The sequence below is a fragment of the Gopherus evgoodei genome, chromosome 1 (assembly GCF_007399415.2).
Source record: "Gopherus evgoodei ecotype Sinaloan lineage chromosome 1, rGopEvg1_v1.p, whole genome shotgun sequence".
NCBI lineage: Eukaryota > Metazoa > Chordata > Testudines > Testudinidae > Gopherus > Gopherus evgoodei.
This window is the reverse complement of record NC_044322.1, coordinates 278,567,491-278,582,149: the sequence shown is the minus strand read 5'-3', so window position 1 is coordinate 278,582,149 and position 14,659 is coordinate 278,567,491. Positions and strand designations below refer to the sequence as shown.

Below are 14,659 nucleotides of genomic sequence, written 5' to 3'. Positions count from 1 at the left end.
CCTACCACTGAGAAGGTCAGATTGTGAAAAAAGGCCACAGGAAGCAAGGTTAGCCCCACACTTCTTTGATCCAAAAGGAGTGGACCAAGAAACAAGTCCAATCACTGCTATGTTTCAACTACTTCCTGGTGGAAGCAAACGACTGAGATTTGGCATGATGTGGGCTCTTAGGAGTCCAACACTTGGACATCCAACAAAAATGTGTCTTGAACTACCTCAAGTGGATGATGGACTTTGGCCTGGTCTACACTACGTGTTTAAACTGAATTTAGCAGCGTTAAACTGATTTAACCCTGCACTTGTCCACACAACGGGGCCCTTAATATCGATATAAAAGAGTCTTAAAACCGGTTTCTGTACTCCTCCCCGACAAGAGGAGTAGCGCTGAAATTGGTATTGCCATGTTGGATTAGGGTTAGTGTGGCCGCAAATCGACAGTATTGGCCTCCGGGTGGTATCCCACAGTGCACCATTGTGACCGCTCTGGAAAGCAATCCGAACTTGGATGCACTGGCCAGGTAGACAGGAAAAGGCCCGCGAACTTTTCAATTTCATTTCCTATTTGCCCAGCGTGGAGCTCTGATCAGCACGGGTGGCGATGCAGTCCCAAATCCAAAAAGAGCTCCAGCATGGACCATATGGGAGATACTGGATCTGATCACTGTATGGGGAGACAAATCTGTTCTATCAGAGCTCTGTTACAGAAGACGAAATGCCAAAGCATTTGAAAAAAATCTTCAGGCTATGATACAAAGTCCACAGCACAGTGCTGTGTGACAAGCGTAACGGAAAGCCAAAGGATCAAATGGACGCTCATGGAGGGAGGGAGGGCGTACCGAGGACTCCAGCTATCCCACAGTCCCCGAAAAGCATTTGCATTCTTGGCTGAGCTCCCAATGCCTGTAGGGTCAAACACATTGTCCGGGGTGGGTCAGGGTATATCTCGTCAATTTACACCCCCCCCGCTCCTCCTGTGAAAGAAAAGGGAAAAAAATCGTTTCTTCACTTTTTTCAATGTCACCCTATATCTACTGCATGCTGCTGGTAGACACGGCGCTGCGTCACTGAACAGCAGCATCCTCTCCCCTCCCCGGTGGCAGATGGTACAGTACAAAAGGACTGGTAGCCATCCTCGTCATCATCCCGTGAGTGCTCTTGGCTGGCCTCAGGTGAGGTTGGCTGGGGGCACCTTGGTAAAAAAAGGAATGACTCCTGGTTATTCCTGGCAGATAGGATAGAACGGCTGTAACCGTCCTCATCATAGCAACTGGGGGCTGAGCTCCATCAGCCCCCCCTTTCATGTCTAAAGAAAAGATTCTGTACTGCCTGGACTATCATAGCAGCGGGATGCTGGGCTCCTCTCCCCCCCCCCCCAGCGTTTAATGTCCTGCCTGGACTATCATAGCAACTGGAGTCAGTGTTTCTTATTCCTGCATTCTTTATTACTTCATCACACAAATGGGGGGACACTGCAATGGTAGCCCAGGAGGGTTGGGGGAGGAGGGAAACAACAGGTGGGATTGTTTAGGGGCACCCCCTAGAATGGCATGCAGCTCATCATTTCTGCGGGATCTGACAGGGAGTGGCTGTGCTCTCTGGTACATTGGTTCTCTAGTACATTTACCCCATATTCTAGGCAGGACTGACTCTATTTTTAGATACAACATAAAGGAGGGAATGACCCGGGGAGTCATTCTCATTTTTGTCTTTGCGCCCCCGGCTGACCTCAGCGAAGGCCAGCCAGGAGCACCCATGACAGCAGCAGACGGTACAGAACGACTGATAACCGTCTCTGCTATCTTGCAAAGGCAAATGAATGCTGCTGGGTAGCACTGCAGTACCCCCTCTGTCAGCGGCATCCAGTACACATACGGTGACAGGGACAAGAGGCAAAATGGGCTCCATGGTTGCCATGCTATGGCATCTGACAGGGCAATCCAGGGAAAAAGGGCACGAAATGATTGTCTGCCGTTGTTTTCATGGAGGAAGGAATGAGTGATGACATTTACCCAGAATCACCCACGACACTGTTTTTGCACCATCATGCACTGGGATCTCAACCCAGAATTCCAATGGGCGGGGGAGACTGCGGGAACTACGGGATAGCTATGGGATAGCTACCCACAGTGCAATGCTCCAGAAATCGATGCTAGCCTCGGACCATGGACGCACACCACCGAATTAATGTGCTTAGTGTGGCCGCGTGCACTCGACTTTATACAATCTGTTTTACAAAACTGGTTTATGTAAAATCGGAATAATCCCGTAGTGTAGACATACCCTTAGTTAACCAAGGAGTTGTGCTTCAGGATAACAGTAGAGTCACTCGATTGAGACAATATAATACGCTGTTTAAAGGGTAGCATACTGTACTAGTAAAAAGTTTAAAAACATAGAAGATGAATGGAGTACTGCAGCAATTGGGATTAGGTTCAATATTTATTCTATAAACAAAATATTTTAATCAAAATACAACTAAGATGTAGTAGTAAATAAAAACATATTTTATACTTTTGTTTTCTCCAAATCAGATGAACCAGCAAATGATGTAGAACAATGAAATCAGAATTCAGGGAAAGCTATAGTGTTTATGAGCATGGATAGCTCAGAAGTTGCAGTTTGGGTGGATACAAATTAATGAAGTCTAGGGAGGTAAAAGTTTCCTAAAGAGTATACTTTTAACTGAACACTAAGCAATAAAAAGACCTGGGAGTGATAACAAACATAACCAAGAATGATTTCAAATAGAAAATAAGGACGTACAATAGAAATACTGAATGGCCATAAATGACATCTTAAAGGAATGTATTATATCATCCCCTGAATAACTTATTAGACTACTAGTAGGCTGCGATACACGATGAACACTGGCAGTAAAAAAAGATCATTGGTGAGATATAAAAGGTACAGAATAGAACAATGATAGAAATGATAGAATGAACTGGTAAAAAAGAGTAATTAGAATAGTTCTGAATTTGAATTGAAGGCATTTTTCATGCTCTAGGTCTCCCACAGCACTTTACAAAGCACTGAGTTTGCTACTGATAGGACAGTTATTGTGAGGTCTAACATAGCATATTAAGCATTTGGTGGTAAACAACCTCTATGTCCTGGCCAACATTTCTTCTTTTACTAAAATAGACTTTGATGTTCAAGATTGTTTGTTATCGTCTACTCTTTCAAAGAGTGCCAAGGTAACCTTAACTTACTATAGACATCTATCAAAAAGATAAAGAATGGATGTCTTTCTAACAGCTCATTTGAAGAGTATGTACTGTGGATGCCATGAAACCGATAGGATTAAAGCTGTGTTGATAGAACACAAGAATCAGAGGTCATGGACTAAAGCTAAAAAATAGCTTTAAAGGAGTTTAAGAGAAATGTACCTTTTGTCATTTCATTTATTTTGCTATTTAAAATTAAAAGGGGAAAAGGACATTGTCTTTGTTTAATTTTACTGTAAATTGTTTTCATTTACATGTGAAATTCTCAAAAAAATGTATTGAGGTGAATGGGAAGGGGGAAGAGTTAATTTCCACACTAGCAGATTGTTGTTTTTTGTTTGGCTTGAGACTATTTTTAACAGGTTTACATTGTGACAGCTCTTTTGTTACAAACACAAAGAAATATTTCCTTTTTTGAAAAAATAGTAAAAGCTGGATATTTGGAAAATACTACTGAATGTAACAAAAATGCAGATACCCAATCACAGGATCTTCAGAAAAAAAGCACTCTTGTTTTGTTTTCTGTCCCTGATGATAAGACAGGCAGTGTTTTTGGACAATTTTGAAACCTGTGTGTACCAGCATTATATTTACAATTTCCCTCATATAAATTTTCCCAGCAGACGCTCCTGCTTTGCTCATCCCTTTGCTCAAGGAAGCAGCTGTTCTTTTGCCTGTCAAAATAGGCAGCATAAATGTACATTGTGATCTCTCAGAGTGGTCATGGGGAGATTAAGGCTTCATTAGGTATTCCTAACTCTTACCAAATTACAATGAGCATGCTCAGAATTGATTTTGAAGTCAGTCGGAGTTGAGGATGCTCTGCAACTGTCAGGAGGTACTTATACCCCATAGGATTGTGCCTTATGTCTATATCAACTTTCAAAAAATCCTGTCTAAACCTGCCTTTGACTTCAATGGAAGTAGAGTTAGGTTAACAATTACTGTGTTTGAAAATAATATCCTAACCTCTGAAAGAAAAAATAGTGTAATGTATGAAAACACTAACTAAATAGATAATGTAAATAGACATAAAGAGGCATCATACTCTCCTTATATTGGAGAATGCTAATAGGTTATTATGATTAGCCTGACTTCTATGGCTGGTTCTGCATATCATATCAACATTTATGCTTCTGCTAAGATTTTCACTTTTTAAAATAGCAAAGCAATGGTTTGTGTTCAATACTCCCATATTTTCTGAAATAGTCACAGCTACACTAAAAAAACTGGGCAGTTTTTGCAAGCTAAACCTTGGTCTTCTGACTACTGGGAATACTCAGTTGCACAAGGAATAAATCATAGGAAAAGGTCCATGATGTTTCTGTTTTTTCAAAGTTTAGTGGACTACATTCATTACTTTGGGCTAATTCCAGAGAGATAAATGACAGTAACTGACTATTCTGAACCTAACTCCAGGAGTGAAACGTGGAGGATTCACAATACTGACCTTAGCATTATTTTCTTGTGTCTGTTAATTTAGAAATAAAATTAGCACTTATGGACTGTAACATGTATATGATCTATAGCAGGGGTAGACAACTTATGGCACGCTTGCCGAAGGCTGCACGCAAGCTGATTTTCAGTGGCACTTACACTGCCCAGTCCTGGCCACTGGTCTGGGTGGTTTTGCATTTTAATTTAATTTTAAATGAAGCTTCTTAAACATTTTAAAAACCTTATTTACTTTACATACAACAATAGTTTAGTCATATATTATAGACTTATAGAAAGAGACCTTCTAAAAATGTTAAAATGTATTACTGGCATGCGAAACCTTAAATTAGAGTGAATAAATGAAGACTCAGCACACCACTTCTGAAAGGTTGCCGATCCCTTAGCCATAGTAATATTAGAGAAATGGCATCATTGGGCCTTTGGCAAAAACCCCTTGTGTCTGTCCCCTCCAGTGCTGCCTGACATTCTTCTCCCGGCCAGATACCACTTGTGGGTACTCGCTACAGCTCCCCATACTTCTAACAAGTCTAGAGGCTGTTACTGAATGAGTCCTGTCGGCAGAGCAGAACGCCTGTCTTTAGGAAGTCTTACACTTGTCCCTGTGATGGGTGGAGACCCCTTGAGTTCCCACCAGACCACGGTTTGGGTTGCTTCCCTTCTCTGGCACTCAGAGTCCTTCCCTTGCTTGGGGTATACAAGAGTATAGCCGGACAAAATAAAGGTCTTTCCCTCCCCCACCCAAGGATGGGTTGGATCAAAGTAAAGAAAGGAAAATGGGAAAAAAGAGTGCTCAGTCTCTTGGGCAGTTTCTCATTCACCTTTCAGAGCCCAGCTTGTTGGCAGGCTTTTTATTGTGCTAATCAGGGTTAGAGTCCATCCTTAGACACCCCTCCTCCTTTTGGTAGCTACAGATACCACTGAGGGAAAAAACTTCCAGCACCAATGCATGTGGCAAGAACACGCACCTACAATGGAATGGACATGAACAATCACTCAAAGAAGAACCAGCAGTCTCTGAGTCTTCCCTGAGTTGTCACCCCTTTCTGTGGCAGGTTTCTCTATTTTTAAGGCCAAGCAAGCCCTGAAGGTGTGCCTGGTTAGTACTGCCTGGACCCAGAACAGCTCATTGGCTTCCTTCTTTGAAGAGCTTGTTAGCTTCCTCCTCAATAGAGTGAAGGCATGCCAGATCACATATCCCACTCCTCAAGTTGTAAGGACAGTCTCCAGGCAGGTCACCTCCATCTCCTATTTCCCACAGAAAAAAAAATTGACTCTAGTGTGGTCCTTTCCCACCTGATGTTGCAGTCTGATGCCGTTGGGCTGTAACATGAGACACCACCATATTATATGTGGGTTCAGATCTTTCATAGTATGGAGCCAGCATAGAGGAACATGATCAATGATCAAGGACTGCCCAGCAGGAAATACCTGAGGGAATCCATGGCCCACTTAATTGATAATGCCTCCTTTTCTCTAAGTATAGGGTGGTTCCTCTGTTCCTCCACAAAATTCCCACCCCCAGGGAAGTCCTCCAAGATGGTCAGACTGACCTAAGCCATGGGAAATCCAGGGGGCAAGTTGGTTGGGAGTTGATTACCTCTCCTTTCCGTCACACTTCACCTCCATATTGGTGCACATAAAAAAATTCATTCCGCACATGTGTGGGAAAAATTAGAGGGAACACTGGGCACTGCTACCAAAATTTTCTGATCAAAGTCACATCGGATACAGGAACAGCTGAAATGAAACCTATAGCGACAATACTCAAAGAAGTCAGTGTTATGCTACAAGCTTTAAGTTTACCCAGAGAAATATGGTCATAAATATTGGGCACGTGGCACTTACTTGTGTCCATTTAAAGCTGCATGGTGTAAAGCAGTGTAACCCGAACTGTCTGCACAGTTTATATTTGGGCCTCGCCAGATGCTGCAAATAAAACACAATTGTAAAGTTATTGTTTGTAATGGCAAACAAAAATGTTTGAAAATAGGTGAAATTATAATATGAATGTAAAGATTTCTGTAATGTAAGTGGCTAATTTATCAGATATCTAGGCAAATTATCTAGGTAAGGTCCCATGGGAATCAAGACTGAGGGGGAAAACAACTGAGGAGAGTTGGCAGTTTTTCAAAGGGACGCTATTAAGGGCCCAAAAGCAAGCTATTCCGATGGTTAGGAAAGATAGAAAATGTGGCAAAAGACCACCATGGCTTAACCACGAGATCTTGCGTGACCTACAAAATAAAAAGGTGTCATATAAAAAATGGAAACTAGGTCAGATTACAAAGGACGAATATAGGCAAATAACACAGGAATGCAGAGGCTAGATTAGAAAGGCAAAGGCACAAAATGAGCTGAAACTAGCTATGGGAATAAAGGGAAACAAGAAGACTTTTTATCAATACATTAGAAGCAAGAGGAAAACCAAGGACAGGGTAGGTCCACTGCTCAGTGAGGAGGGGGAAATAGTAACGGGAGACTTGGAAATGGCAGAGATGCTTAATGACTTCTTTGTTTCGGTCTTCACTGAGAAGTCTGAAGGAATGTCCAATATAGTGAATGCTTACGGGAAGAGGGTAGGTTTAGAAGATAAAATAAAAAAAGAGCAAGTAAAAAATCACTTAGAAAAGTTAGATGCCTGCAAGTCACCAGGGCCTGATGAAATGCATCCTAGAATACTCAAGTAGTTAATAGAGAAGGTATCTGAGCCTCTAGCTATAATCTTTGGGAAATCATGGGAGACGGGGGAGATTCCAGAAGACTGGAAAAGGGCAAATATAGTGCCCATCTATAAAAAGGGAAATAAAAACAACCCAGGAAACTACAGACCAGTTAGTTTAACTTCTGTGCCAGGGAAGATAATGGAGCAAGTAATTAAAGAAATCATCTGCAAACACTTGGAAGGTGGTAAAGTGATAGGGAATAGCCAGCATGGATTTGTAAAGAACACATCGTGTCAAACTAATCTGATAGCATTCTTTGATAGGATAATGAGCCTTGTGGATAAGGGAGAAGCGGTGGATGTGATATACCTAGACTTTAGTAGGCATTTGATACGGTCTCGCATGATATTCTTATAGATAAACTAGGAAAGTACAATTTAGATGGGGCTACTATAAGGTGGGTGCATAACTGGCTGGATAACCGTACTCAGAGAGTAGTTATTTATGGCTCCCAATCCTGCTGGAAAGGTATAACAAGTGGGGTTCCGCAGGGGTCTGTTTTGGGACCGGCTCTGTTTAATATCTTCATCAATGATTTAGATGTTGGCATAGAAAGTACGCTTATTAAGTTTGCGGACGATACCAAACTGGGAGGGATTGCAACTGCTTTGGAGGACAGGGTCAAAATTCAAAATGATCTGGACAAATTGGAGAAATGGTCTGAGGTAAACAGGATGAAGTTCAATAAAGATAAATGCAAAGTGCTCCACTTAGGAAGGAACAATCAGTTTCACACATACAGAATGGGAAGAGACTCCATAGGAAGGAGTATGGCAGAAAGAGATCTAGGGGTCATAGTGGTCCACAAGCTTAATATGAGTCAACAGTGTGATACTGTTGCAAAAAAAGCAAATGTGATTCTGGGATGCATTAACAGGTGTGTTGTAAACAAGACATGAGAAGTCATTCTTCCGCTTTACTCTGCGCTGGTTAGGCCTCAACTGGAGCATTGTGTCCAGTTCTGGGCACCGCATTTCAAGAAAGATGTGGAGAAATTGGAGAGGGTCCAGAGAAGAGCAACAAGAATGATTAAAGGTCTTGAGAACATGACCTATGAAGGAAGGCTGAAGGAATTGGGTTTGTTTAGTTTGGAAAAGAGAAGACTGAGAGGGGACATGATAGCAGTTTTCAGGTATCTAAAAGGGTGTCATCAGGAGGAGGGAGAAAACTTGTTCACCTTAGCCTCCAATGATAAAACAAGAAGCAATGGGCTTAAACTACAGCAAGGGGGATTTAGGTTGGACATTAGGAAAAAGTTCCTAACTTTCAGGGTAGTTAAACACTGGAATAGATTGCCTACGGAAGTTCTGGAATCTCCATCTCTGGAGATATTTAAGAGTAGGTTAGATAAATATCTATTAGGGATGGTCTAGACAGTATTTGGTCCTGCCATGAGGGCAGGGGACTGGACTCAATGACCTCTCGAGGTCCCTTCCAGTCCTAGAATCTATGAGTCTATGAGTCTATGAAATGCCTTGTATGTGGAAAGTGACATACTGATGACATATTTATTTACAAAAATCATTTTGCATATGTTCATTTTATAGCAATCTTGAACTTCATGTAGGGCAATTCTTAATGATTAATGATTATTCTGTAATTCCAGTTAGATCTCTTCTTCCAGTAATAAGGTTCTGTTACTTGGAATTCTCTACTGAATATATTGAGATACACTGTGATTTCATATACACCAGTTTTTCACCAGTATAACTTTGTTGACTTCAGTTCAGTTACTCCTAATTTATACTAGTGTGAGATTAGTTGTTGCCAATAACCTCCTTTAAAGAGAGACTGTCAATTTAAAAATCACACTCTGCCTGCTATATGTACTTCTTGTTTTTACAAATAACCCCTACGATTATATAACCAAAAAATCAGTAAAAAATGTTTTCTCTATTTATTCAGCATGCTAACTTTGTGCATTTGACAGTAATTTGTGTATAGTCAGCTTCATTATTTGTCCTTTACAGTTAGTTTCCCTGTTGATTACCTGTTATTCACAAAACAATATGGGGTGGGGACTTTTTTTAAAGTAAGAAAATATGATTGTAAAACTACAAAAATCAATGCAGTACCTGAAAGTACTTTCAATTCATTTTTAATTGATTAAATTTCAAACTATGTCCCTTTAAATTATGGAAGCATTTAGTATTATATTACTTTATACAATACAGATTTTTCAAAAATTAATGTTTTAACTTTCAGTGCATGGAATTATGAAACTTAAGCAGCTGTCCTGGTTCATATTAAGTATGAACATAATTTTCAGCCTTCATAGACAAACAATAGTCTTGCTTTATTTCCTTAGGGAATTATGTGCTGTGTTTTCAAAGAAAATGGTCTGAAGCAATTCAGTTAAAAAAACAAATTCTGCATTTGCGATGATCAAATTCACCAGACATGGCTGTAGAAATGGCTAGATGTGTCTAAGATATTTTTTTAAAATACTCTTATATTAAGGTCTGTATTTGTTGACTAGAGATTATCTATTTCCATATTTCAGTCTTTTTTCAGTATTTGTGCCTGAATGATTAGTTAGTTCCAAATTATAAATAATTGTATTTTTCCAAGAAGAATATTATAGCCATTCTGTATAAATGGCACCATACATTATGGACAGTTTGATTCTATGCTAAATACTTCACCTCCCACTGAAATCAATAGGAATTGAGGACACACAGCCCCTTGCAGGTTCAGGCTTTAAATGTCTTCTTGGAAGTTATTATGAAGCAAAATCTATTTCTTGGTGTCTTTCAAGAATTATAAAGGTGTATTTCAATTTTCCTATGTTCTAACATAATACATACAAAGCACTATGTCTATTCTTTTTACCCAGAGATTCTCACTGTGTGTCCAATAATAGGAACTCCAGCCGCTTTGAAAATGTTACTCAATATGTCATGAGAGCAACTTGCAGCTATAAGAGTCACCTTTCTCTCTGGAGCCTTAAATTAAAATAGTTAATTTCAGCTTTCTGAAGAAGAAAGAATTGAAAGGAATTTTGGCATATTAAAAAATTGACAAAATAAACATTATTAGATGCTAATTCCTTTCTTCTAAAGATGACATATCCACTAATTTGTCACTGATGACTGTACTTAGGCTTAGTCTCCAGACAAATCAAAGAACAAAAATTGTTGCCATTCAATAGAAAAAAGAGGGAGTATTTCGAATTCAATGCTATGTAGAAAAGACCGGACCAAAAATTGTTTTCATCTCAACCTATTTGATTCCTTATTTTTATGGTGTCAATTCAATAAATAGTTGTTCGAGGGATATTAACTTTTCCGCTTTTTTGCTTTATTACTTTCCCTAAAAGTTCTCTTTCATTGCTTATTACTTTGCTTTAGAGACAACTGATGAATGATGGAATAATTTAAAAACAAATTTAATTTCTCTTCTCTGAAATCAACACATTCATTAGGCCAAATATATCCTTAAAAGGGTGGAGGATGATTAGTAACTATATTTTTACAGCTATGAATATAGTATTTAATATTTTACTGTTTTTAGTTTTTTTATACAACACTGAAAGAACATATTCAAAATACAGCTAAATCTAGAATTATTATTAAAGCCTTTATTCTGAAAACACTTAAACATGTCCTTATATTTAAGTACATATGTATTTTAAGTACTTGAAATCCATAACTATTGTACAAACTATGTACTTTAAATACAAAACTATGGATGTCAATAGGACTATTCACACACTTAAAGTAAAGCACATGCTTGTTTGTAGGATCAGGGCCTATATTGTTAAGGCCAGATTGTGTACCATGGGCCATAGCTAAAGTTTTCAAAAGTACAGTTGACCAGAGGACAATAATTCCATTTTGCAATGATGTCAAGGTTACATATTTTTTGTTCTGGAATGGAATTGAAACAAAACCTTTCAAACATTTTTGTGAAATGAAATTGTATCAGAAAGTCTGGTTTTGGATTGAAAAGGTCAGGTTTTCAAGTCAGGTCTCAGAACATCTCTTGCTCTCTCTTTCTCTCTCTCTCCAAGTGCCTTCAGAGCTGGGAGACCAGAGAACAGCAGCTGCTGGCTGGGCGCCAAACTCTGAAGGCAGCACCAGCGCCAGCAGCAGCAGAGAAGTAAGGGTGGCATGGTATGGTATTGCTACCCTTACTTCTGTGCTGCTGCTGCTGCTGCTGGTGGCACTGCCTTCAGAGTTGGGTGCCCAGAGAGCCACCACCACTCCCCACTCTGCCTTCAGACCTGGCTGGCTGTTATGTACTTGTGTGTCAGCAGTGGGGTGGGGATGTAAATGACTACAGGTACAACGAAGGGGGACACGATCAAATAAGTTTGAGAACCACTATATTAGGTCATGTGGAAAGACTCTTTCTTTAAATACATTTTCAGCAGTAAATTATTCATACTGTAGATGTCAGAGATGCCAACCTTGCTCTGAAACTTTTAGGGCTGTTTAAGAAAAAAATTAGGGAGGAATTAGGGAGGTGGCTTGGACCTCTCTCTCTCCCCCCCTTCTTCTCTCCTTCTTTTCCCCTGCAGAAACCAGGACCTCTCTGCCCCAGTCCCCTCCTCTCTCACTTCCCTTGTCCCTAGAGAAACCAGGATTTCTCTCCGCTCCTCTCCCCTCCCCTCTCTGTATGTTGCTGGGAGGGCAGGTCTGGGCTCCCTCCCCCATTGTGCCTTTGACCCCCACCTCCAAAAATGGAGGAGAGGATCGGCCCTTGGAAGCCCCTCTCCTATGCCACCGAAAGACCTTAATTACTTTGGCCAGTCCTGGGCCTTGGCCATTTTCCTGGGATGATCCTAATCCTCTTCTTCCTCATCTCTCATGTTCCCACTTTTCTCCTCTGCCACTGCCTCCTCCTGCCCCTCTGGCTTCTCCTCTCCTGCAGACTGCACAGTGAGGGTCTGACAGGAAGCAAGCTGTGGCAATTGTCAGTGTGGCTTGGGCTGCTGGTTTTACTAGCCACAGGATGCATGTTGTGCTCTAACTGCCCCCTGTGGACCTTGGAGGCATCTGCGATGTACCTAGAGCATGTTAACATAGTCCAGCAGGGTCCACATAGGGCAGTTATTGAGCAACACCAAGGATTGTGGAAAATGAGGGAGGGATGGCATCTCTGAAATATATATTTTCTCTTCCTTCCCCTGTCAGGATCACTTCTGGGAAAAAAGGAAAATGGTTACATCTGAACCAGTTCATTCCAAATGCTGTCATTTATTGATTTATTTATCTTTGGTCTTCTGAAAAGCAATATTGAAAGTAATGCAGCAGTTAAAATAATCTGCAATAGATTCCTTCCCCTTTTGATTAAAGGTTCTCTTAAAAATAGAATTATCTTTCTAAAAGGAATTAGCTTGGATTCAAGCCTATTGGCCTTCATGTTTCCCATAGGATTTTTGACTAGTTGCAGAAGGCATGAAATATTTGGGAGAAACGCCTACGTCTCCTTCCTCATGGGTGGAAGGCTCTTCAAGGACAAGATATTAATAATCCTTGGGGTCTTTGTCTTGACTAACATTCTAATGAGAAGTTAAACTCCTCTACATCTACAGCAGTTTGATGCTAACACAATCTGTGCACACTTTGAACTAAGAGAGGAACATCCTCTGACAAAGGGGAGGTTAAGACTGAGAGACTAGAATTGTTGGGCAGTAGCACTGGTGTTTGGAAACCTTCCCTTGCACAGAGAGGCATGCTATAGTGGCTTTACAACCATGTCATATCAGGCCACTTTTCTCCCTTAATACTGACCTAGTGCTTCAGGATTTTAAAGCCATTTGTATTGTCCACTGGCATGATGGCGGCATGAGATATTATTAGACCTCTCTTCTGTACTGCTTTTGGGATCACTCTCAGTACAACCAATAATGTGGAAACCTAGGCTAAACTGCCATGACACACACAGGCAGGAACCTTGAAGGGGAAAATTTTACCTTTACCTTTTCCTGAACATTCCAGCTATTTGGATGTCTGCTGGTACAGGCATGCTGGTGGTATGGGCTAGATTGATTTGCTTTGCTGCTGAGAAAAGCCAGTGAAAGGAGTGGTTAAATGGCAGGCTGGGTTAGGCTGCATCGACACACTCACAGACCCAAAATTTATGGAACTTGTGGGAATACAGAAGGTCCACTAGCACAGGTAAGCTAGTGCGATGGCTACACTACTTTTGCTATACTCCTGTACAAAGCCTGTGGAAGATGTGATAACATGGTGGGTTGAGTAGAGCCACACTGTTGGAGGGAGCCAGAAAGAATGTATTCTACTAGTGCAGGCCAGCTCTTGCTATTGGTCAGATCACTCTGCTATGTTGCTGAAGGAAGCCCAAGGGAAGTGTGGTGACATGACAGGCTAGCTTAGGCTGTACGGCACTGACACACATAGATACTGAGGGGGCCAGAATTAGTGCTGATTCAGCACAGAGGATCTTCAGGATGCCCTAAAAGGAAGGTCAAAAGGCTCCAATTACTGAAAATCTAATTCATTTGATGTTTCCAGCAGTCTGTGAGTGGAAATTCTCACACTCTAAAGCTCTTTGGTGTGTCCAGTAGTTAGTTTAAAGCTGTTCTCAGAGTTGGAGTAAATGGTGCAGGACAGCAGTGCTGCAGCAGTCAAGCAGAGGAAATCCTATTTCAAAGAAGGAAGGGGAGGAGCATAAATTGCCTTCCTTGTGAAATTAGCAAGTCTAACCTATGAATAGTGACAAAACCAGTGGATACCTATATATGAGAAGCATTTAATAGCTTATGTCTTATGGAAGACAACCTTTTGTCTCTAAAGGGAATGTGAAACAAATCAAGTTACCACTCAGTCTCCAGGAAAGAATATTCCTTGATAGAAGAATGAGTCTTTGTGTTTGTATTTAATACTATTCAAACTTGCTAGTCCAAATTTCTTCTGTGCATTTAGCAAATAGAAATTTTTCACAGGGTTTTATAAACATTAGTAAAGTCTGGAAAATCTTGCTGTTAACTAATTTAAGAGTGAGTTTTATGAAATTTATTGAGCCTGTCCTAGTACTTTTAAAATATAATGAAATTGTAGTTTTATTTTAAGAAGCAAATGTCCTTTTTGCAGACTTTACTTTTTTCAAGGAAGTAAAGCTTTAATTGATGCTGAATAAAAACTGTGTAATTGAATCCAACAATGAATTTCTCCTATTAACTATTTCCTGAAGAGAAACAAAAAGGAACTTAATTTTGTTTCTTGTGCTGCTTCAACTGCATTGGCAGAAATATGAAGACTTTTGATGGCATTTACTCTTAGTGTA

At 40.4% G+C, this 14,659-nt stretch overlaps 1 protein-coding gene across 8 annotated transcripts in view; it reads right to left on the bottom strand.

Moving 5' to 3' along the window:
• ANKS1B (ankyrin repeat and sterile alpha motif domain containing 1B) overlaps positions 1 to 14,659 on the bottom strand; it is a 756,551-nt gene that overhangs the window by 635,330 nt on the left and 106,562 nt on the right. For all 8 annotated transcript variants that reach the window (XM_030548477.1, XM_030548479.1, XM_030548473.1 and 5 more), the window contains exon 2: positions 6,528 to 6,608. In XM_030548477.1, coding sequence (XP_030404337.1) covers positions 6,528 to 6,608 — 81 coding nt within the window. The remainder of the gene's footprint in view (positions 1 to 6,527; positions 6,609 to 14,659) is intronic.